Here is a 26156-nt window from a genome sequence, read left to right on the forward strand (position 1 = left end):
AAGCCACCAGAGTCCTTATATATTGGTTTATTATACTAAACACACTTATTATATTATACGCACAACAACATAAACCAGACATCTCCTTGTCTGTGTCTTCCACCCGACCCGCACACCTGAGGATCTTGAACATGGACAGGGGGGGGGGGGGGGGGGGGGGGGTTCAGTTTGTTAATCGTTCATCATCATTGTGTGTTGTTAGTGTCCTGGGAGGGGGGCGCTGGTGCCGCGGCCACACTAGCAGGGCGGTGCAGTAATTCATTGACAGCAGAAACACCAGCGGCGCATTTCGCGTCAATACTACTGAGAACGCGTTTCAGTCCCTGAAATGTTTCAGCGTCCATATAGGGTGTCGATATCGACGCCAACCTTTGTTCTCTTTCGTCCATATCTCCGCGGCTTTCCCCATACGGAAACTGCATGGTAGAGGTGGTGGCGTCGTCTTTTTCAGTCCTCTCCATCAAGCTCATCATCACTGTCACCACCCCCCTCCTTCTCCTTTTCCTCCTCCTCCTTCTTCTAGTTCTCCTCCTCCTGTTGCTCGGAAGTATTTTCGTCATCGTCATTATCGTCGTCATCAGAGTCCATCACGACTACCGGCGTACCAGGGGCCATCATCGCAGTAGTGGTCGCTTTTGGCTCCACGATAAAACCACAAAAAAAAAATTGTCTGTTTAGGGTAACATGACCACAAAAAGTAGGGTCGGTAGGTAGGTAGGTTTTTTTTGTGTGTGTGTGTGTGTGTGTGTGTGTGTAAACACTGTAAATTCACTTCTTATATTTGATGAATACATGTTTCAAAACTAACGTATAAATAAAACAGAGAGAAAGGGAGAGAAAGAAACGCCAAATGTCTCTTTTTAGCATTTTTACCTCTTTTTTTTTTCTTTTTTTTTTTGAAATCAAAAAAAAGTTTTTGGGTCGGCGCCAAATCGATAGGGTCGGTCGGGTTACCCTAAACAGACAAATTTTTTTTTGTTGCCTAAAACAGTCGTCAGAGTCTTGGAGTTCTTTCTCCTGTTCCGCGTCGTGGCAATGTTTCCGCTTTTGACCTCTCGTTGTACCACCGGTCATAATCCCATTTCTCAGGCGGGGGTCCTGCATATATAATGATGATGTAGGTGGTTATCATCATGTCATTGTCCCGCTGCTCCATTTCCGCATGACCAGTTGTTGTTGTCGTTATAATCCCTCGAGTCGCGGCCATAGTTGTTGTTGTTGTTGTGGTCAGTGGCTCGATATCCTTCTCTCTCTCTCTCTCTCTCTCTCTCTCTCTCTCTCTCTGCTTGCTCTGCTCCGCTTGCTTGCTGCTCCAGTAGGTCGATCCGTCCTCGTTGAGGGTACAAGGGTTTGTGCTGGCTAGTCAGTGTTAAAATGCGGTATTTAAAGGCTGCTATGTGTGTGGATGGGGGAAGGAATATTGATTGAAGAAAAACTTTATACAGGGAAAAGGAAAAAGTCACACACACACACACACACACACAAACTGCGGAAAATCTTGCTGCGTGCGATTTTAGAGGTTGTGTGAGGGGGAGGAATAAGTGTGTGTGGTGTGGAAGAAGAATCAGTAGTATAGAAGTTAGCAGCTTTCCCTCCGACGTTTCTACTGCCTCTGCTCAGCAGTTAGTTTTCTCGACATCTAGAATTTGCTGGGGGCGGTTTGGTTTTCCGTTTTTCCTCCCAGGTCGCCGTTTTCTCGCTGGCGGTCGTTGTTCTCCTTTGAGCAATTTCATCCCCCCGGCCGGGCCGGCTGGAGTAGAGCTTTGATTTTTCTTCTGCTGCTGCTGCTAGCAAATTCTCTCTCTATGTTCATATTCTCTCTCTCTCTCTCTCTCTCTCTCTCTCTCTCTCTCTCTCTCTCTCTCTCTCTCTCTCTCTCTCTCTCAGTCCGTGTTCCTTTCCCTCCTCCCCCAAACACAGCCGTCTCTCGTAGAATTTGCCGTTTTTTCTCAACAAGCCTGTTTCTCCCTGCCCCATTGGTTCTGTGAGAGGAAAGAGCGGAGGTCTTTGACCTCGTCTCATTCTATTTCTGAGTTAAAAGGTGTGTGTTCGTGTGTGTGTGTGTGTTCGTGTGTGTGTGTGTTATTGTGTGTGTGTGTTATTGTTTGCTGTTACTCCGATTCGGACCCAAATTTTGAAAAACTTTGTTTTGATACAAGATTTTCTTCTCGACATAAAAAGTCACGCTGAAACCCCGTAATGTCTTAGTCAGAAAATGTGTCTTCATCGGCTCAAAATGTCATTGTAATCTATAGCGAGGGTTCTTCTGGGCTTTTCAACATGGCCAAATGTGATCTCAGGCAGTGTGGGGATAGTGAACATATAAGAGGACCATAGAACAAAGAATTTCCCACTTGGGCTATAACATCTATATCTATAAATATATAGAGATAGGTGACAGTGTATTTTTCGCGTGGCCGTATAAACTGATTCGACCTTTTCACTTTGACAGTAAGAACAACTTACGGGTGCAAGGCCGGGAAGCGTTCTGGACAGCGCAGTGACATTCTAAAAATAGTAACTTAGAAACGGGAATATGGATTGAAGCCACACGAAGGCGCAAAACACTGGAGAAGATAAGGAAGAGTCAGTTACTGGGAATGGTGAATTCGCCGGGGTGAATCGCGAGACAGAGACAGACAGCGTGGCGGTTCACCACAATCACCTTTGAAGGCGAAGTCCTGTCAAACGGGTTTGAGAATTTTAGAGCTTATTTCTTAGCCCTATATTATCTGCTGTGGCTTCTCAAATGCCAGAACATACAGACAGTTAAAATTAATATTAAAAGTCCTACGGTTTTGAGCCATTAAGGACTTGAGTGTTTGTCCGCTTTCATACATACAGACAGACAAAAGCCGCTAGACCACATCACAAACAGAACTCTACAATACACAGGTTTTTGCCCACACACACACACAAACACACACACACAGAGAAGCCGTATATATATATGTATATCTATATCTATAAATATATAGAGATAAGTGAGAGTGTATTTTTCGCGTGGCTATAAATTGATTCGACCTTTTCACTTTGACAGTAAGAACAACTTACGGGTGCAAGGGAAGCGTTGTGGACAGCGCAGTGACATTCTAAAAATAGTAACTTACAAACGGGAATATTGATTGAAGCCACACGAAGGAAGGGAGATAAACGCAAAACACTGGAGAAGATAAGGAAGAGTTACTTATAATGGTGAAATGAACACAAAAACCAAAATCGGTTCAGCGCTGCGCGATGAGAGCACGTGTTGAAATATCTCATCGATGATATTGTGTCCGGGGTGTAGCTGAATACGGTGTCCAAATTTGAAAAAGATCCACCGAGAACTTTGGCGTTGTTTTGATACAAGATTTTCTTCTCGACATAAAAAGTCACGCTGAAACCCCGTAATGTCTTAGTCAGAAAATGTGTCTTCATCGGCTCAAAATGTCATTGTAATCTATAGCGAGGGTTCTTCTGGGCTTTTCAACATGGCCAAATGTGATCTCAGGCAGTGTGGGGATAGTGAACATATAAGTGTAGCGGCTTTGGTGTGTCGGTAGGGGGGCCCGGGTAGCTGAGGTGGAACCAAAATCGGTTCAGCGCTGCGCGCTGAGAGCACGTGTTGAAATATCGACCAGGTTGTGTCCTGTCCCGGGTCTACCTGAATATGCCCACCAAATTTGAAGCAGATCCATCGAGAACTTTGGCCGTGCATCGCGAACTCACAGACAGACACACAAACACAGACAGACAGACAGACAGACAGACACAAGTCGTATATATATATAGATGTGTATTTTTCATTGCGCGTATGTTCAGCGACCTGCAACCCCACGCGCTGCACACACACACCCACACACACACACACACACACACACACACACACACACACACACACACACACACACACACACACACACACACACACACACACACACACACACACACACACACACACACACACACACAGAGAAAGAAAAGGAGATAAACTTAGCCAAAATATTATTGCAACCGTTTTTGCACGCTAAGAAAAGCATTAAAACGCAATTCATTTTAGTTGAACTTTATATGCTTCAAAAGGTAATTATGGCAGCTATACATATCATTTGTCCGATTCATGGTAGTTTATATAGGCATCCCGTGACAGCCTGTCCAACAAGGTCACCCCTAAAATCGACCTGACAAAAACCATAGCCCCGTATTTTAAAATGTGCAAAAAATCAGAATATGCACAAAACAAACACTTCTAACATCCAGTGGCAAGGCCATTCAATTTCCAGTTCAGAACATTTTGTTTTATGCATCTGACAGCTTTAGTCTTTATGTAGCCCTTTGTCAAAGGCGGAGGGGTTAACCGTTTCAGAGGCCAAACAAGGCACGTTTTGCGGCCATTTTTGAGGGGGTCCTCCACCCAAAGAGCCATAATTATCTGCTCAAGTTATCAATGACGAGATTTGCTTTTGAAATTTCAGAAGTTATTACCAATAGTCTGACCTAAATCTGTCTTGCTTTTTGCGAATGTGTATAATTAGCGTGTCGTATTACGTACATTTTTCGAAAGAACTAAACAAATATTCATATTAATTCATGGCATATCAAATCAGTGGAGCCAAGTTTCCTTCTTTGGCCCATGCATTAGGATTCAGCAAGCTGTATATATACAAGATGTCAACAACCACCACTGATATAGCAGTATCCCTTCCTTATTAGCCCTCAAGCAATCCATTTAGAGAAAGCTGATGACAAGCCCTCTGCTGCCTTTCCGAGCTCTAAAACATCGCAGAACACAACCCTTGGCAGGGGTGTTTATGTTATCGCTCGGCCAGGAGAAAAAAAATTTGCAAGCAAGACAAGGAAGAGAAATGAATTTCTGGCTGAAAATGTACACAGTTAGTCACACACTGAGTCAGTTTAGTAGAAAGAGACATAGTCAGTACTATCAGGGCTGCTTAATATTAATACACACATTTTAAATCATCAGAATACACTCTCTGCAATCTTCTATACTGATTGCACAAAAAAACATTCAATGCGGAAGAAATCAGTTAAATACTGCCGTTTCCTACATGTCGAACCGGTACATAAGAAAAGATTCACATTACACCGCCAACCGAAAGACCAAACTTGTCAAAGTTTTGTAAGTGAACACATCTTACAAGCAACAAAATATGCATGTTAGTGCATTTACACCTCCAGCATACATACAAATTAAACTTATTACGCTTAAAACAATATTTATACTGTTTTCAAGAAGAAAAACAAGTTGCATAAGGCGAAAATACAACATTTAGTCAAGTAGCTGTCGAACTCACAGAACGCAATGCAATTTTTCAGCAAGACCATATACTCGTAGCATCGTCAGTCCACCGCTCATGGCATAGGCAGTGAAATTGACAAGAAGAGCGGGGTAGTAGTCGCCCTGAGAAGGATAGCACGCTTTTCTGTACCTCTCTTCGTTTTAACTTTCTGAGCGTGTTTTTAATCCAAACATATCATTCTATATGTTTTTGGAATCAGGAACCGACAAGGAATAAGATGAAATTGATTTGAAAAATTTAATTTTGATCATAGTTGTTATATTTTTAATTTTTAGAGCTTGTTTTTAATCCAAATATAACATATTTATATGTTTTTGGAATCAGAAAATGATGGAGAATAAGATGAACGTAAATTTGGATCGTTTTATAAATTTTTTTTTTTTTTTTTACAATTTTCCGATTTTTAATGACCAAAGTCATTAATTAATTTTTAAGCCACCAAGCTGAAATGCAATACCGAAGTCCGGGCTTTGTCGAAGATTACTTGACCAAAATTTCAACCAATTTGGTTGAAAAATGAGAGCGTGACAGTGCCGCCTCAACTTTCACGAAAAGCCGGATATGACGTCACCAAAGACATTTATCAAAAAACAGAAAAAAACGTCTGGGGATATCATACCCAGGAACTCTCATGTAAAATTTCATAAAGATCGGTCCAGTAGTTGAATCGCTCTACACACACACACACACGCACAGACACGCACAGACACACACACACACACATACACCACGACCCTCGTCTCGATTCCCCCCTCTACGTTAAAACCTTTAGTCAAAACTTGACTAAATGTAACAAGTCGCGTAAGGCGAAAATACAACATTTAGTCAAGTAGCTGTCGAACGTCAATAGCTAGGTGGTGGTGGTGACGTTTTATTCCCCCTCCTCTTTCATTTGGTCGTCCTTCTCTTCTTCCTCTTCCCCATCATCTTCACAATCAATCTCGATCTCGTCGTCGTCTTCTTCTTCTCCTCCTCCTTGCTCCTCCTCCTCCTGCTTCATTTGATCGTTCTTCTCCACCTCCTCCCTGTTATTCGCATCATCTTCACAATCAATCTCGATCTCGTCGTCGTCTTCTTCTTCTCCTCCTCCTTGCTCCTCCTCCTCCTGCTTCATTTGATCGTTCTTCTCCACCTCCTCCCTGTTATTCGCATCATCTGCACAATCAATCTCGATCTTATATTCTTCTTCTCCTCCCCCTCCTCCTTCCTCCTCCTCCTGCTTCTTGTCCTTCGGCAGAGTAATAATACAGGTAAACGCACGCCAGAACGGCCAATCTGTCTCCTCTTGTTGCTGCAAGACGATGCGTGCTGCTACTGGGGTGGGTGTTTTGAAAAAGTTATCTTGCTGGGGCGCCGGGATGACATCAGCGTCGGGCAAGATGATGGGTGCTGCTGCTGGGGTGGGTGTTTTGGGAAAGTTATCTTGCTGGGGCGCCGGGATGACATCAGCGTCGGGCAAGATGATGGGTGCTGCTGCTCGGGGGTGTGGTGGTGATGGGGTGGGCTGTCTTGACCGGTGTTCCGGTTGCTGTTGTTGAAAAGAGCGAGATCTCCGACGCCCCATCAGCATACGTGTGAATTTTCTTTTCGCTGCGTCCGAAAAGGTCGGCGTGTCTTTTTTGGATTTTTTTCGTAAACAGCGTCTAACAAGGAAGTCGCAATGGTTTTGACTCTTTAGCGAAACGAAACGCTTATCATAACGTTTCCCCAGCAGCTCGGGTTCAAACTGAGGTTTGAAATGTCCCAGTAGTCTGGTTAACTGTTGTAACGGTAAAACTATGTACTCCGAATCAGAGATCCGGCACATACTCAGATGGTTCTGCGTTGAATCGGGGTCATATTGCTGATTGTCACCGGCCGTGTCCCTGTGAATGTTTGTTATAACTGTCCTGCCATCGACCTCTGACTTTGTGTACCTGTAATTTCTAAGAATGATGGGCATCGTGGTGGGTTTTTTGTTTTTTATAACTCGACTCCTTCCTAAAATAATCGGGTGTTGTTGTCCTTACGCTATTTCCCTCCTGTTGGTGCGAATCCTTTTCTGAAACAGTATATTTAGCCGATTATACTATACGTTTAGCACACATCGTCCATACATATTATTTATACAGACAGTCTCAAAAGGTACACGATTTTCTTTCAATACTACAGAAAACCTTATTGAAATCTTTTTATTTTTTTTTTGGGGGGGGGGGAGGGGGCGTTATATTGTAGTCATAGAAGTTTTATCCGTTGGAAAACGGGGCGACTATACGCTGATTACATACTGTGAAGAAACAATAACAATCTCAAAGCTGTGAACGGCTGCAGGGACAAAACTTCTATGACTACAATATCACGCCAAAAAAAAAAGATTTTACTGATTTGTCGGAAGTATTGAACAACCTCGAGTACCTTTTATATATCTCCCTCTCTATATTTCACACATACACACACACACACACACACACACACACACACACACACACACACACACACACACACACACACACACACACACACACGCAAGCACGCACACACAAGCATGCGAAAGCATAGCGGATATACTCTCTATCAGAGGGGGTGTGAGACCCCCCCCCCCCAAAAAAAAAAAAAAGTGAGTGGGAACAACAAACAAAAAAAGGGTGGGGGAGGAGGCATCTGAAACGATACCGCACCCGTAGTTGCACGGACCAACCCAAAATGGTTTTTTACCTTTTGAGATTGACCTCTGGGGTTTTCAGAATCCAAAAGTCTGTTTTTAGTGGGTTTTTTTTTAAATCTAAAAAAATAGATTTCTTGTGATGATTTTTTTTAAATGGTATAGGGTGCACACACGCGTTTTATAACAAAGGCGGGAACCCCAGATATGTTTTATGGGATCTTTTGGAAGTCAGAAAATATGCTACACTAAAAAGCCATTGTCCTAGAATATCACTAAGGCCTAAAAAAAAAAATAGGTGTGGTTACGGTAACCCGACCTACCCTATTTTTAGGGGCCGATCCTATAACTTTTTATTACATTTGTCAACAAAAAAAAAATCAAAAAAAAAACTCAGTGCAAAAAAAGCAATGAAAGCGAAAGCGCCCGAGTCGCACACTTATTTCCCTGTCAAGTAGGTTTAATTTGTACACATTAGAAAAAAAAGTTAAAAAAAAAAAAAAGTGATTGCCTACCTACCTACCCTATTTTTTTTGGCTATGTTACCGTAACCACACCTATTTTTTTTTTGGCCTAATGCGTAACACAGTGAAATCACACAAGATCTGCTTTCATTTTTTTTAAAGGACGACTATATAGACTCTTTGAAAAAGATGATTAAAAGTTGTGTGACATTCTTTACTTTATTTTTTTAAAGTTTTTTTTATTTACGAAGATTTATACCGCGCACATATCTCACCACAGGGGCGACTCAATGCGACTAATTTCTGCCGTGTGAGATGGAATTTTATACGGCCAGCAGATTGCTGCCATTCGGCGCATATTTACCTTTCACGGCCTATTATTCAAAGTCACACGGGTATTTGGTGGACATTTTTATCTATGCCTATTCAATTTTGCCAGGAAAGACCTTACCTATACTTACAAACTCTCTCTCTCTCTCTCTCTCTCTCTCTCTCTCTCTCTCTCTCTCTCTCTCTTTCAATGTATCTGTGTGTGTCTAATTCTGTTTGTTTGTCTTGTTTCCTTTTGTTGTCTCAGTCTCTCAGTCTCTCACCTCTTGCTCAAAACCACAACGAAATTGCGCTGGTTTGGTGTGATACAAGACAAACCGTATTCCTTTAACATTCATTTATACATTTCAATTATAGACTTAATAATTTATAAAAAATTTAGGCGAACAGTACAATCTGCATCCCCATGAAAAGACAAAAAACGGAATTTTTTTTTACGAGAATGATAACCATTAGAAGCTGCACATTAGTTAGCTTTTGTCTTGCTTGCCAATGCTTCCGAGGTGCCAGTGAGAAAGTTTTACTCGGTCAGTGGAGGGACGGCTGAGAGGAGACGAAATAGGTGAACAAGAATAATCAGATATGTAATAGGTTTACTGCATTATAACAAACATTTAGTGTTAATGCTGCTACTTTAATTTAAAGCCATGTTTTTTTGGTTGAAACTGTGGCGTCATTTTCTGGTTTTGTTTTTGTATCCGGGGTTGTAAAAGTGTACATGACAAATACAAGAATGTGATCATGCAGCCGAACGTTGCAATGAGAAAGGCAACACAGATTCAGGCAGTTCGAGTTCATCATTACAATTGTCTGCTGTTGGTCTTTGAGCAGTCGCTGTTATTCAAAATAGTCCGGCGCCTGTGGGTGGACATGAATTGCGAAAGCCGTTCCGAGAAGGGTATGAAAATGTTTATGAATTTTAAAAGGAATATAAAAAGGGAAAACACCAACTACATACAAGTAAAGGCTGTAGTTATCTGTTTGTCGGGAAAAAGGTCAATGTATTTAATATTTTCCTTACACACTGGGTGTAAAAGAGAAATCAAACAGCTCAGCAACTTTTCAGTAAATGCGGTACATACAGATACACACACGAAATCAGCGGCAGCATGAACGAAACGAAAAGCCGAATTTCGATCACAATTTTGAAGTTATAATTGAAAACAATGATCGGTTGAAAGGAATGAGCTCTGTCTGAAAGAAATAATTATAAACTGCTCAGTTATTTTGCTTTCGTTGGCAAACATTTTCACACACTTATTGCAGAAATAGTGACACTCTCTGCATTAGCTTGTACTATTCCTATATTTGTTTTAATCCCGTAATCAATGTGTAAGCAATCAAAATTACTGCAGGCCTGAATATATTATGTTATATGTTTTCTTGATCATTATAACAGTATTTTGTTTGCTTGTTTGTTTGCTTAACGCCCAGCCGACCACGGAGGGCCATATCAGAGCGGTTCTGCTTTGACTTATAACGTGCGCCACACACAAGACAGAAGTCGCAGCACAGGCTTCATGTCTCACCCAGTCACATTATTCTGACACCGGACCAACCAGTCCTAGCACTAACCCCATAATGCCAGACGCCAGGCGGAGCAGCCACTAGATTGCCAATTTTAAAGTCTTAGGTATGACCCGGCCGGGGTTCGAACCTACGACCTCCCGATCACGGGGCGGACGCCTTACCACTAGGCCAACCGTGCCGGTTATTATAACAGTATACTATATTATACGTCAAGAGCAACTATTAATTACTAGATACGCATGCAAGGATAAACATAGGGGTGTTTTATTCTTTACATCGCCAAGTTTTAATGCTTTGTTACTTCTTTTTTTTAACAACATTTTGATTTCAATTCCGGCTCCTATTCAAACAATCAGTTATGATTATAACTTGTCTTTCTGTTTTTATCTACCGCAGTCTTCTTTCGTTTCTCCGTTTTCTGTAAACTGGTTTTTACATTTAGTCAAGTTTTGACTAAATGTTTTAACGTAGAGAGGGGAATCGAGACGAGGGTCGTGGTGTATGTGCGTGCGTGCGTGTGTGTGTGTGTGTGTGTGTGTGTGTGTGTGTGTGTGTGTGTGTGTGTGTGTGTGTGTAGAGCGATTCAGACTAAACTACTGGACCGATCTTTATGAAATTTGACATGAGAGTTCCTGGGTTTGATATCCCCATACATTTTTTTCATTTTTTGATAAATGTCTTTGATGACGTCATATCCGGCTTTTCGTGAAAGTTGAGGCGGCACTGTCACGCTCTCTTTTTTCAACCAAATTGGTTGACATTTTGGTCAAGAAATCTTCGACAAAGCCCGGACTTCGGTATTGCATTTTATCTTGGTGGCTTAAAAATTAATTTATGACTTTGGTCATTAAAAATCTGAAAATTGTAGAAAAAACTTTTTTTTTTATAAAACCAAGTTTGCACATGTTGTCATTAAAAAGTTGTTTTTATATTTAGTCAAGTTTTGACTAAATATTTTAACATCGAGGGGGAATCGAAACGAGGGTCGTGGTGTATGTGCGTGCGTGTGTGTGTGTGTGTGTAGAGCGATTCAGACTAAACTACTGAACCGATCTTTATGAAATTTGACATGAGAGTTCCTGGGTATGAAATCCCCGAATTTTTTTTCATTTTTTTGATAAATGTCTTTGATGACGTCATATCCGGCTTTTCGTGAAAGTTGAGGCGGCACTGTCACGCCCTCATTTTTCAACCAAATTGGTTGAAATTTTGGTCGGGTAATATTCGACGAAGCCCGGACTTCGGTATTGCATTTCAGCTTGGTGACTTAAAAATTAATTAATGACTTTGGTCATTAAAAATCTGAAAATTGTAAAATAAATATGTTTTTTATAAAACGATTCAAATTTACGTTTATCTTATTCTCCATCATTTGCTGATTCCAAAAACATATAAATATGTTATATTTGGATTAAAAACAAGCTCTGAAAATTAAATATATAAAAATTATTATCAAAATTAAATTGTCCAAATCAATTTAAAAACACTTTCATCTTATTCCTTGTCGGTTCCTTATTCCAAAAACATATAGATATGATATGTTTGGATTAAAAACACGCTCAGAAAGTTAAAACAAAGAGAGGTACAGTAAAGCGTGCTATCCTTCTTAGCGGAACTACTACCCCGCTCTTCTTGTCAATTTCACTGCCTTTGCCATGAGCGGTGGACTGACGATGCTACGAGTATACGGTCTTGCTGAAAAATGGCATTGCGTTCACTTTCATTCTGTGAGTTCGACAGCTACTTGACTAAATATTGTATTTTCGCCTTACGCGACTTGTTTTGCTTCCCTTTGTATGGTGTGTGTGTATGTATGTTTATTATGTGTATTTTTCATTACGCGTATGTTCAGCGACCTGCAACCCCACGCGCTGCACACACACACACACACACACACACACACACACACACACACACACACACACACACACACACACACACACACACACACACACACACACACACACACACACACACACACACACACAGAAAGAAAAGGAGATACACTTGGCAAAAAAATTATGCAACATTTTTCGCACGCTAAGAAAAGCATTAAAACGCAATTCATTTTAGTTGAACTTTATATGCTCGAAAAGGTAATTATGGCAGCTGTAAATATCATTTGTATATTTTAATGGGCTTATTGTCCGTCAGGTCTTAATTGCCTATATTGGACATGAATTGGTTTATACGATTCGAGTTTTACGCCCTCACGGCTTTTTGATGTTTGCGTGTTTAGGTGGTATCAGCCATCTGCACTTATGGTAGAATGACCAAGATCTTTAACGTGCCATTGTGGTGACACGGGGGTGGGAGATGGATACCGTCTCTGGGTCTGCACATAAAGTTGACCCGTGTCCGTCCCGGCCCAGATTCGAACCAGCGACCTCTCGATCATTTGTCCGATTTATGGTACTTTATATAGGCATCCCGTGACAGCCTGTCAAACAAGGTCACTCCTAAAATCGACCTGACAAAAACCATAGCCCCGTTTTTTAAAATCTGCAAAAAATCAGAATATGCACAAAACAAACACTTCTAACATTCAGTGGCAAGGCCATTCAATTTCCAGTTCAGAACATTTTGTTTTATGCACCTAACTGCTTTAGTCTTTATGTAGCCTTTTGTCAAAGGCGGTAGGTGTCAACCGTTTCAGAGGCCAAACAAGGCACGTTCTGCGGCCATTTTTGAGGGGGTCTTCCACCCAAAGAGCCATATCTGTTCAAGTTCTCAATGATTTGCTTTTGAAATTTCAGAAGTTATTACCAATAGGCTGACCTAAATCTGTCTTGCTTTTTGCGAATGTGTATAATAAGCGTGTCGTATTACGTACATTTTCCGAAAGAACTAAACAAATATTCATATTAATTCAGAGTTTTAGGTTAACAAATCGTGACAGCGGCAGTGGCGTTCATCAATATCTCAATTTTCCCCGTACGGAAACGACGACACCTCAATCAATCAATCAATCAATCAATAGGAAGCTTATATAGCGCGTATTCCGTGGGTACAGTTGTGAGCGCTTGTCGAAGAGTTGTCAACACAGGACTAACAAAGAAACTAACATCTACAGACGGACACGAACCCTATCACACACTGGCAAACCCTGATAAACATACAACAAACAACTGTTTAACAACAATGTACACATCAATAGCTAGGTGGTGGTGGTGACGTTTTATTCCCCCTCCTCTTTCATTTGGTCGTTCTTCTCTTCTTCCTCTTCCCCATCATCTTCACAATCAATCTCGATCTCGTCGTCGTCTTCTTCTCCTCCTCCTCCTTGCTCCTCCTCCTCCTGCTTTTTGTCACTCGGAGGAATAGTGGTACGGGTAAACTCAATCAATCAATCAATATGAGGCTTATATCGCGCGTATTCCGTGGGTACAGTTCTAAGCGCAGGGATTTATTTATTTTTTTAATTTTTATTTTATGCAATTTATATCGCGCACATATTCAAAGCGCAGGCATTTCTTACTCCCAAACGGCCAATCAACCACCACTTCTTCTTCCCTCTCCTTTGTCTCATTTTGTTCGTGTTGTTGCTGTTGCTGCTGCACTATGCTGCTGGGGATGGCGTGGGCTGTCTTGACCGGTGTGCCGGTTACCGCTGTTGTTGAAAAGATCGACATTTTGTACACCCTGTCAGCATAAATATGTATTTTCTTTGCGCTGCGTCTGAAAAGGTCGGCGTGTAATCTTTAGATTTGTTTCGTAAACAGCGTTTAAGGAGGAAGCGGCGATGGTTTTCACTCTTTAGCGAAACGAAACGCTCATCATCACGTTTCCCCAGCAGCTCGGATTTAAACCGGAGGTTGAAATGTCCCAGTAGTCTGGTTAACTGTTTTAACGGGAAAACTACGTACTCCGAATCAGAGATCCGGCACATACTCAGATGGTTCTGCGTTGAATCGGGGTCATATTGCTGATTGTCACCGGCCGTGTCCCTGTGAATGTTTGTTATAACTGTCCTGCCATCGACCTCTGACTTTGTGTACCTGTAATTTCTAAGAATGATGGGCATCGTGGTGTTTTTTTGTTGTTTGTTTTTTATAACTCGACTCCTTCCTAAAATAATCGGGTGTTGTTGTCCTTACGCTATTTCGCTCCTGTTGGTGCGAATCCTTTTCTGAAACAGTATATTTAGCCGATTATACTAAAAGTATAGCACACATCGTCCATACATATTATTTATACAGACAGTCTCAAAAGGTACACGATTTTCTTTCAATACTACAATAAACCTTATTGAAATCTGGTTTTTCTTTTTTTCTAGTCATAGAAGTTTTATCCGTTGGAAAACGGGGCGACTATACACTGATTACATAATGTGAAGAAACAATAACAATCTCAAAGCTGTGAACGGCTGCAGGGACAACTCTTCTATGACTACAATATCACGCCCCAAAAAAGATTTTACTGAATTGTCTGAAGTATTGAACAACCTCGAGTGCCTTTTATATATCTCCCTCTCTATATTTCACACATACACACAAACACACACACACCCACACACAAGCATGCGAAAGCATAGCGGATATACTCTCCATGAGACCCCCCCCCCTCCCTCAAAAAAAAAAGAAAAAAAAAGAAAGAAAAGTAAGTGGGAGCAACAAACAAACAAACGGGTGGGGGAGGAGGCATCTGAAACGATACCGCTCCCGTAGTAGCACGGACCAACCCAAAATAGTTTTTTTACCTTTTAAGATTTACCTCTGGGGTTTTCAGAAGCCAAAAGTCTGTTTTTAGTGGGTTTTTTTTTTTAATCTAAAAAAATGGATTTGTTGTGATGATTTGTATTAAAAGGTATAGGGTGCACACACGCGTTTTATAACAAAGGCGGGAACCCCAGATATGTTTTATGTGATCTTTTAGAAGTCAGAAAATATGCTACACTAAAAAGCCATTGTCCTAGAATATCACCAATGCGTAATACAGTGAAATCACACAAGATCTGCTTTCATTTTATTTTTTTAAAGAACGACTATATAGACTCTTTTTCTTTACTTTCTTTTTATTTTTATTTATTTTATTTACGAAAATTTATACCGCGCACATATCTCATCACAGGGGCGACTCAATGCGCCTAATTTCTGCCGTGTGAGATGGAATTTTATACGGCCAGCAGATTGCTGCCATTCGGCGCATATTTACCTTTCACGGCCTATTATTCAAAGTCACACGGGTATTTGGTGGACATTTTTTTTTTATCTATGCCTTTACAATTTTGCCAGGAAAGACCTTACCTATACTTGTAGTAAAAATGGATCATTGAAGAATGTCGCAAATGCCCGATTTCACGACATCTCCCGTCAGTACTTGGGAGTGTTGCATGAATCACCAAACAATATTTTTCCCACCTCAAATGTACGTTTTTATGTTTTTTGTTGTTGTTTTTGTGGGTTTTTTTCTGGTGGATTTTTTATAGGGCACCCTTATTTAAACGGCCTATTTATCCCCTAAATTAAAACAGAGACCTGATTACTAATTAAATAATAACTACCTATTTTAAATTCTTCTCTCCAAGATTATTGAAAAAATCATAAATATAATGTAGCGTTTGTTTTTAGTCGTTGTAGTTAATCAAAATATTTGTAATAGTGGGACCGGGGCTACAAATGTGTTTCCTTTACATCAACCACACACATATTATTCAACATCGCCTTCCGTCGCGATATAACCTTGAATGGTTGAAAACGACGTTAAACACCAAATAAAGAAAGAAAGAACATCGCCTTACCTTTCTTTTGATGGTTTGTGGATTTGACTGGCTGGCTGGCTGGCTGGCTGGCTGGAGAAGTTGACTTTTGCAGGCTCGGTGTCGGGTTTCCTTTTCTGCGTGTAAAATATAAAAAAAATGTTGTAAGAAACTGCGCGTTGAGAGGTAATTTTAACCGTAGAAATGTGAAGAATGTGATATCTTACAAAGTCTTTTCATAAAAACTTATATTTATAAGTTTAATGCGAAGGCAATGTTGGTGTTTTTCCCCACTAGCGAAAGACAAATCGTTTCTCTTTCTCTCTCTCTATATATATATCCCTCTCACATACATATATACATAAACGCACGCATATTTTTCTAGGAAAAACAGATACACATTTTCACCATTTATTAACTTTTTTAACATCATACGACCAACATTTATATTTTCTGTTTTATTTTTCTCTTAAAAAAAGTCGTTTTCCCCGCAACATTCACGAAGAGAACTACATTGGACGCCGCTTAATAAAACCGCGGTTAATAGAGCCAGCCGCTTATAAAAGCCGATTTCAGACGGTCCGGATTAATCACTATATTTTATGTATTAGAAAAAGCCGGTTAATAAACTCAACCTGCCACTTATTAAAGCCAGTTTTCTCAGAGAAATCACGTAGTTTGTGACTAAAACTCAAATTGTCTTGTTCTTTTCTTCTCTGTTCTTTTTTTCTGTTTTGCGTAGAATATATGTTTCTTGTAATCGCTCAAGTCATAGGTCTATTTATGTCCACGCTCACGCGTATCACGAAGTAACCGAGTTCAGAAAAGAATGTCACTCAATAAAAACCGCACGTGTTGAGTTCATAAATTTATTGTGTAGCTCTGATCGCGTGTTGTGTTCATGACTAAATCAAATCAGTTTACTGTTTTCTATCGGATTGGCAACAAGAGGGATTGAATCAAAAAAAAGTTCAACATCCTTCGTGAAGATTTGGTCGGATTCAAACAAGTGTAAATGACGAAAGAAAGTGACTGAGTGACGTAAACAAAAGACCACTGTATTTGTATTTCGGATAATACAATACACATTAAAACATGATTACATATAAACGAGAGGATAGCTGTTTTCTCTCAATTTTACTACCCTATATAGAAGATCAGTATTACGTGTTTGCGCATGTTCTTTGTATTTTTTCTTACAATGATGTCACTTTTAAACCTTTTAACAGGTGGTCCTGAGTTTTATCTTTTTTTTTAACGAAACTATAATTGAATTAAAGTCCATGTTTTTAATGGAAGTCAACGTATATAAAGAAAATATTATTAATACTCCTCCTACAAGGATCTTAACATATATCTCTTATTGACCCTCCCGGTCGGGCTTGCTTGATCTTGCCCTTTTCTTTTCCTCCCTTTTTAATTTTTTTTTTTAAAATATCATATTACCCCAGTCCCAAACAATTTATGCCTGTAGGACATTAATATATCTTGTTAAGTTAAGTTATTAAAAGTTTTTAAATGTATGTTATAGAGTAATGGTATATGGTCAAACGCATAATATACATGAAGATAGGACTTAGCACAAATTATTGAATAAAAACTAAGCGAAGTGATGAATCAAAACGTGTTAGTTTACGGGTGATAAGATACTTTTAACGGACTATCCATTTTGAATGTTGTACAATTGGTTTTTTTAGTTTTTTTTAGACAATATGTAGGTATAACCAACTGGTTTTTTTTTTCAAAGTTTTCACGTATTGAATTATTTTTCATCTGCGCTCTAAAACAATCTTCTTTTTTTAAGTTGAAATTCATTCAAACAAAGAGGATTTATGGCCGCTGTGTATTTGTTTCGATTTTTATTTAAAACAGTGTTCGCCGAAAATAATGGTTCAACTCAGAGAGAGCAAAGGTTCAACTCAGAGAGAGCAATGGTTCAACACACAGAGAGTAATGGTTCAACACGGAGAGAGAGCAAAGGTTCAACACACAGAGAGTAATGGTTCAACACAGAGAGAGCAAAGGTTCAACTTACAGAGAGTAATGTTTCAACACACAGATAGTAATGGTTCAACACGGAGAGAGAGCAAAGGTTCAACACACAGAGAGTAATGGTTCAACACAGAGAGAGCAAAGGTTCAACAAACAGAGAGTAATGGTTCAACACAGAGAGAGCAAAGGTTCAACTCACAGAGCGTAATGTTTCAACACACAGAGAGTAATGGTTCAACACAGAGAGAGCAAAGGTTCAACACACAGAGAGCAATGGTTCAACACACAGAGAGTAATGATTCAACACACAGAGAGAAATGGTTCAACTCAGAGAGAGCAATGTTTCAACACAGAGAGAGCAATGTTTCAACACACAGAGAGCAATGGTTCAACACACAGAGAGCAATGGTTCAACACACAGAGAGCAATGTTTCAACACACACAGCAATTTTTCAACACACACAGCAATGTTTCAACACACAGAGAGCAATGTTTCAACACACAGAGAGCAATGTTTCAACACACAGAGAGCAATGGTTCAACACACACAGAGAGCAATGTTTCAACACAGAGAGAGCAATGTTTCAACACACAGAGAGCAATGTTTCAACACACAGAGAGCAATGTTTCAACACACAGAGAGCAATGTTTCAACTCACAGAGAGCAATGTTTTAACTCGCAGAGCGTAATAGTTCAACACACACACACACAACACACCCACACCGTGCACACACACACACACACACACATAAACACGCACACACACACACACACACACACACACACACACACACACACACACACACACACACACACACACACACACACACAAACAAACACAACGCCATTTTGAGATGAACTGTCCAAGCGGAAGTAACAGATATCGAGGGGGAAGTAACGACCAAGATTGGCGCATGCGCATTGACCGCAACGAGAAGGATTGTTCAGCAGAGGTTTCAGATCGTGACAGCGGAACTGATTAAAATGTTTAGGTATACACACAGGCGATGATGATAATAAATACCCTTTTCCCCTCTGATTAGACATCGTGCTTGTATATTTGTGGAATGAGTTCACTGAGTAGACAAGGTATTTGTTTGCAGTCAAATCATGGTGTAGCCTAAGCGAGCTGTTCACACAGGAGATGTCGACCGTGACCGAGAGGAAATTGTCCTGAGGTGTGTGGAATAATCTTGCTTTTGATTTCAAGAAGATAACTGCAAACGAAGTTGTTTTCTTGGTGTTTGTTGACATGTTTGCAATAATGCTATTTGTACGTCATTCTTTGTTATGTTTTCTCCTTTTAATTACTCTCACATTTACAATATTGTGTCTGTTTTCTATGTTTGACATTGTGTATGTGTAATCCATGCGGTTACCTATTTTTAGTTTGTTGTTCACGTAGTCAAGGTTTATTTGTTGATTTACCATGATTCTTTGATCTATTGTAATTTTTTGATTGATTGTATTCTCTTTTTAGGGAGAAAACTTGAAACTTGTTTTGGGTAATGTTGGTAGTACTTTGCATGCTCAAATATATCATTGTAGTTCGTAGTACTTATTATTCTATTATAATCTTTACAGGTTGGTCCGAGGTAGAACGAAAAAACAAGAGTTCAACATGAGAAGAGACTCTGTTTTGATGTCTAATCGAATCCCTCCACATAAGTTATTTGGGACGGTAAAAGTAACCACCAATAAATCGTATTTTCAACAGAGCGGACTCTATTTTTTCAAGTCTTAATGATCCTGCATATATTATTTTGCAGAATAAATACTCAATAAGAAAAGGCTACGAATTCTTCAAAATTGCGGTGCACCTCGAGGGTGATATCTGCTCTTTAATCATAGGTCAGTTTTTAACACTAAAAACAAAAAACAAAAACAAAAAACAAAACAAAAACCAGATGCACATTTTCACCTTTTATTGATTTTTTTTTATAACATTATACAGTCAACTTTTTCTGTTTTTTTTCTCTTTAAAAAGTCGTTTCGTCACAACATTCACGAAGAGGACTTATTTGTGTTAAAATTCTTCAACGTATGGTATATTATCAAAAATTAACTATGCATTTGGGTTGTACAAATTATTGAATAAAATCTAAGCGAAGTGGTGAACGTGTCTGATCGCTGGTGATAAAAATTACTTTCAACAGGGCTATTCATTTTGATAAACGATTTTTTCTAAGAAAAAAACAACCAACAACAGTTATACACATTTTTCACCTTTTTAATTTTTTTTGGTGGGGGTCGAAAGTTCCGTTTCTGCGTGTAACATATAAAAAAATGTTATAAGAAACTGTGCGTTGAGAGCTAATTTTAATCGTAGAAATGTGAAGAATGTGATATTTTACAAAGTCTTTGAAAAAAAAAATATATATATAAGTTTAACGCGAAGGCAATGGTGTTGTTTTTCCCCCCACTAGCAAAAGACAAATCCTTTCTCTCTTTCTCTCTCTCTCTCTCTCTCTCTCTCTCTCTCTCTCTCTCTCTCTCTCTCTCTCTCTCTCTCTCTCTCTTACACACACACACACACACACACACAAACACACTCTCTACTACACTGACGTGTGCGCATGCATGCGCATACACACACACAAATCACAGGGTATATAAAGGAAAGGGGGCAACCACACACATATTATTCTTCAACGCTGCCTTACCTTTTATTTTGAATATTTGGCTGGCTGGCTGGAGGAGTTGTTGTCTCGGGTTTCTTTCTTTTTTTGGGTCGAAAGATCCTTTTCTGCGTGTAAAATATAAAAAATGTTGTAAGAAACTGCGCGTTAAGAGCTAATTTTAATCGTAGAAATGTGAAGAATGTGATATCTTACAAAGTCTTTTCATAAAAACAAATTAAATATAAGTTTAATGCGAAGGCAATGGTGTTGTTTTTCCCCTAACTAGCGAAAGACAAATCGTTTCTCTTTCTCTCTCTCTATATATATATCCCTCTTACATATTATATACATAAACGCACGCATATTTTTCTAGGAAAAACAGATTTTTTTAACATCATACGACCAACAACCCCCCGCGGGTTAGGGGGAGTCCCATATTGGTTGGGACTAGAAAGAATTTACCCGATGCTACCCAGCATGTCGTAAGAGGCGACTAACGGTTCTGTTTCTTCTCTTCTTTTGTCTTATTTCTGCCTTACCAGTCCTTTCACCTATATTTCCTTCCAAGAAAACTCTCCCTACTATTCCCTGCAGTTTTCCAATTCTTTTCTTGTTGTCTTATTTCTACCTGACTGGATCCATCATCTTTATTTCACTTACCAAAAGTCTTCTTTTCCACATCCTTATTTCTCTGCACCCCGCATGTCGTATGAGGCGACTGACGGATTCTGTTTCTCCTTTAACCCTTGTTAGGTGGTTCTTGTATAGAATGTGGTCAGTGTTTGTAAGGATTTTGGTCAGGCAGTGTGTAAGAAATGCTTGGTCCTTTGTACTGGAAACTTGCATTCTCCCAGTGGGGTCATGTATTGTACTACGTTGCGGGCCCCTGGAGCAATTTTTTGATTGGTGCTTTTGTGAACAAGAAACACTTAACAAGTGGCTCTATCCCATCTCCCCTCTTTCCCCTATCCCATCTCCCCCGGCCTTTCCCTCGTCGCGAAATAACCTTCGTGGTTGAAAACGACGTTAAACACCAAATAAAGAAAGAAAGATACGACCAACATTTATATTTTCTGTTTTATTTTTCTCTTAAAAAAAGTCGTCTTCCCCGCAACAATCACGAAGAGAACTACATTGGACGCCGCTTAATAAAACCGCGGTTAATAGAGCCAGCCGCTTATAAAAGCCGATTTCAGACGGTCCGGATTTATCACTATATTTTATGTATTAAAAAAGCCGGTTAATAAACCCAACCCGCTGCTTATCAAAGCCAGTTTTCTCAGAGAAATCACGTATAGTTTGTGACTAACACTCAAAATTAATTATCTTGTTCTTTTCTTCTTTGTTCTTTTTTCTGTTTTGCGTAGAATATATGTTTCTTGTAATCGCTCAAGTCATAGGCCTATTTATGTCCACGCTCACGCGTATCACGAAGTAACCGAGTTCAGAAAAAAATGTCACTCAATAAAAACCGCACGTGTTGAATTGAGTTCATAAATTGTGTAGCTTTGATCGCGTGTTGTGTTCATGACTAAATCAAATCAGCCTACTGTTTTCTATCGGATTGGCAACAAGAGGGATTGAATCAAAAAAAAGTTCAACATCCTTCGTGAAGATTTGGTCAGATTCAAACAAGTGTAAATGACGAAAGAAAGTGACTGAGTGACGTAAACAAAAGACCACTGTATTTATATTAAAAGTTTTTAAATGTATGTTATAGAGTAATGGTATATGGTCAAACGCAAAATATACATTTAGATAGGACTTAGCCAAATTATTGAATAAAAACTAAGCGAAGTGATGAATCAAAACGTGTAAGTTTTGGGACTGGGTGGCCGAGTGGTAACGCACTTGCGCTCGGAATCGAGAGGTTGCGTGTTCGACCCTGGGTGAGGCCGCTATTTTCTCCCCCCCCCTTTCCTAACCTAGGTGGTGGGTTCAAGTGCTAGTCTTTCGGATGAGACGAAAAACCGAGGCCCCTTCGTGTACACTACATTGGGGGTGCACGTTAAAGATCCCACGATTGACAAAAGGGTCTTTCCTGGCAAAATTGTATAGGCATAGCTAAAAATGTCCACCAAATACCCGTGTGACTTGGAATAATAGGCCGTGAAAAGTAGGATATGCGCCGAAATGGCTGCGATCTGCTGGCCGATGTGAATGCGTGATGTATTGTGTAAAAAATTCCATCTCGCACGGCATAAATAAATCCCTGCGCCTTGAATATGTGCGCGATATAAATTGCATAACATTTTTTTTTTAAAAATCCCTGCGCTTAGAACTGTACCCACGGAATACGCGCGATATAAGCCTCATATTGATTGATTGATTGAGTTTACGGGTGATAAGATACTTTTAACAGACTATTCATTTTGATTCTTGTACAATTGTTTGGTTTTTTTAGACAATATGTAGGTATAACCAACTGGGTTTTTTCTTCTTCTTCAAATTCTTCACGTATTGAATTTTTTTTCATCTGCGCTCTAAAACAATCTTCTTTTTTTAAGTTGAAATTCATTTAAACAAAGAGGATTTATGGCCGCTGTGTATTTGTTTCGATTTTTATTTAAAGCAGAGCCATCACAAAAAAAGTGTTCGCCGAAAATAAGAGACACGCCCTTTTCTCGAACAATACCTGCACTACTCATAAAAAAAAGTTTTACAAAAAGTTTCACACTACGATTCGTGATAAAAAAACACCAAAATTCTTTTAATGTGTCTATCTCGATTTATAATGTTAAACTTAGCTGACAGCAAAGAGTGTATCCCTACGGAAAGAGGGTTCACTTCGGCCTAAAAGTGATGCCAGACCTTCCCGCATTCCAGCTAGCCGTCCCTCTATGTTATATTTGGATTAAAAACAAGCTCTGAAAATTAAAAATATAAAAATTATTATCAAAATTAAATTTTCGAAATCAATTTAAAAACACGTTCATCTTATTCCTTGTCGGTTCCTGATTCCAAAAACATATAGATATGATATGTTTGGATTACAAACACGCTCAGAAAGTTAAAACAAACAGAAGTACAGAAAAGCGTGCTATCCTTCTCAGCGCAACTACTAAACCGCTATTCTTGTCAATTTCACTGCCTTTGCCATGAGCATGAGTGGTGGACTGACGATGCTACGAGTATGCGGTCTTGCTGCGTTGCATTGTGTTCAGTTTCATTCTGTGAGTTCGACAGCTACTTGAATAAATGTTGTATTTTCGCCTTACGCGACTTGTTTGTCTTTTCATGGGGATGCAGATTGTACTGTTTGCCTTATTTTATCAATTATTAAATCTATAATTGAAATGTATGAATGAATGTTAGAGGAATACGGTTTGTCTTGTATCACACCAAACCAGCGCAATTTCGTTGTGATTTTGAGCAAGAGGTTAACACTGAGAGACTGAGACAACAAAATGAAACAAGACAAACAAACAGAATCAGACACACACAGATACATTGAAAGAAACGTGTTAGTTCGCCGGTGATAAAAATTGCTTTCAAATGGCTATTCATTTTGATAAACAAAGGAAAAACAAACAACAACACATTTTCCACCTTATTTATTTTTTATGTTTACGCCACATATTCCCCTAAGAAAAATCGTCAAAAATGCAGCTGTTGACATTTTTCCATAACCTTCACACCCCCGAATGAGAAAAATGTAAAATAAAGTTGCCATACCCTTTTAAGTTGAAGACTTGCGACGGGAGCGGACTTGAAAACTGCTGACAACTTCTTCCTTCCGAGTCTTGCCTTCTTTGTGTTTTACTTCTGTCTGTTTGGAGCACTGTAAAATACCCCCTCGACGGAACCAATATTATATACCCCCCCCCCCCCCCCCGCCCGTCTAATTACCCTCTCCATCCCCTAACCTCCCTTTTATCTTCTTACACAGTGGCGCCCAGTTTCTGATCAACAGCCCACGGAGTGAATAGACAGCGAGCCAGCCAGCTTTCGGCTTATCGCTGGCTGTGTGTGCAAAGAAAGAGATGTCTGTGGTGCCCAGCCATGCGTTGCTCAGAATCACAATAGCCCGCTCAGAGAAAAGTCGCTCTGGATTGGTCTATGCAACGGGCTCACAACGAGGCAAATCGCTTCACGATGGCGACGAAGAAAGCACGATTGCTGCGAGATATGAAAAAAGTTGTACTTCTTAAACTAGTAGACGATTCGGTCAGTGAAATCGTCAGAGAGAATGTAGTTATGATGGGAAATTTAGCTGGGGTAGTCCCTGAACCTTGAAAAGCGGTGGATCCCTCGGGTCACGTCGAAAACCACGCCGAGAAGATCGAAACACGCTACACGACATCGCAGTGTAAACACCGCCGCCATCTTGGATAACGCGGCGGGCGGTGGGCGAGCATATATATACCAAAGCCGCTCGCCGAGTGCTTCGCGAGCGCTTTCCTGCACTGCCCTAAGAAACGGCTTTTTGTCATTCGCACTGCGAGCGACCCGTGGCGAACCGCTCTGGGCAACTCGTCAGGTGAAAAATTTGAGCAAAGTCAGTTTCTGTCCGTTTTTAGAAAATAGTGAACGTGACTGAACCATGTGAGATGGTGATTGGTGGAGTCAAGTTTTGACTACTCTCAATGGAAGCTCCGCCCCTCCACACCCCCCTCCTCCCCACCTAAGGGCACGCGATCACTCGCAGATGGTACCAGTCATTCACCTCCCTCGTTGTGACTCATTGTGGTACTAAGTTTGACCCCGTTGGTGAGTTCAATGACCGAGCTATTGAGTAAACGACTGAGTAAAAATCTCTCTCTCTCTCTCTCTCTCTCTCTCTCTCTCTCTCTCTCTCTCTCTCTCCCTCTCTCTCCCTCTCTCTCTCTCTCTCTCTCTCTCTCCCTATCTCTCTCTCTCTCTCTCTCTCTCTCTCTCTCTCCCTCTCTCTCTCTCTCTCTCTCTCTCTCTCTCTCTCTCTCTCTCTCTCTCTCTCTCTCTCTCTCTTATTATTGCCGTCAACCTCTTTTGCTCTTATAATGTTTTCATGTCTGTTTTGTATTCATGTTAGTTAGCAAGGACAGATTGTAAGACTAGGCAACGCCTAAAATCTCCATCCTTCTGTAATAAAGTTTAATCAATCAATCAATCAATCAATCTCTCTCTCTATCTTTCTCTCTCTCTCTCTATCTCTCTCACACAGATGACATTTGTGCTTGTGACAAACCGCGATCGGTATTGTGTTAAAAACGAAACATATTTCCCGACTTGGATTACCAGTTGGATGCATCCGAACGGATCACGATGCACTTTTTTTTGTAACGGACTGAAATCAAATGTGTACACTGATGATCGCGTATTGTTCGATTACCCCACTCCCCAGCACCCTGTCACAATGGACCGCTTGTGTTGTATAATATGTATGGGTGCACACCCTTCAGAAGGGGCTCCTGTGAACTGGCGTACGCCTGGGCCCGTATGCATGAACTAGAAGTAAGAAACACTGGAAGTAGAGGCCTCTTTTCGAAGTGGGAACTCCCGAAGTCAACTTTCTAACTGTTCACAATGCATGAACTGACTTGAACGCCAAAGGAGTGACAGCGAGAGTATTAAGGTCAAGGTCGGGGAAATTGGGG

The 26156-nt window shown here is 40.2% G+C and overlaps 1 protein-coding gene across 2 annotated transcripts; it reads right to left on the minus strand.

Annotated features, from left to right (window-relative positions):
* Window positions 1–3830: 3830 nt before the first annotated feature.
* Window positions 3831–24390, minus strand: LOC138971683 (sodium/potassium/calcium exchanger 1-like). Of its 2 annotated transcripts, none has more exons than XM_070344458.1 (4): window positions 24256–24390; window positions 20623–20705; window positions 16009–16103; window positions 3831–7344 (listed from the first exon to the last, which is right to left on the minus strand). In XM_070344458.1, the coding sequence occupies exon 4, from the start codon at window positions 7243–7245 to the stop codon at window positions 6175–6177; it is 1071 nt and encodes a 356-aa protein (XP_070200559.1). In that variant the 5' UTR covers window positions 7246–7344; window positions 16009–16103; window positions 20623–20705; window positions 24256–24390; the 3' UTR covers window positions 3831–6174. The 2 variants fall into 2 exon arrangements, 1 of the variants encoding a protein (XP_070200559.1); XR_011457338.1 differs by lacking the exon at window positions 3831–7344 and adding an exon at window positions 12298–14397.
* Between the last annotated feature and the right edge of the window lie 1766 nt (window positions 24391–26156).

The sequence above is a fragment of the Littorina saxatilis genome, linkage group LG7 (assembly GCF_037325665.1).
Source record: "Littorina saxatilis isolate snail1 linkage group LG7, US_GU_Lsax_2.0, whole genome shotgun sequence".
Classification (NCBI taxonomy): Eukaryota; Metazoa; Mollusca; class Gastropoda; order Littorinimorpha; family Littorinidae; genus Littorina; species Littorina saxatilis.

Coding starts and splice junctions, on each gene's coding strand:
- LOC138971683 (XM_070344458.1), bottom strand. CDS start 7,245: ATGCCCATCATTCTTAGAAATTACAGGTACACAAAGTCAGAGGTCGAT.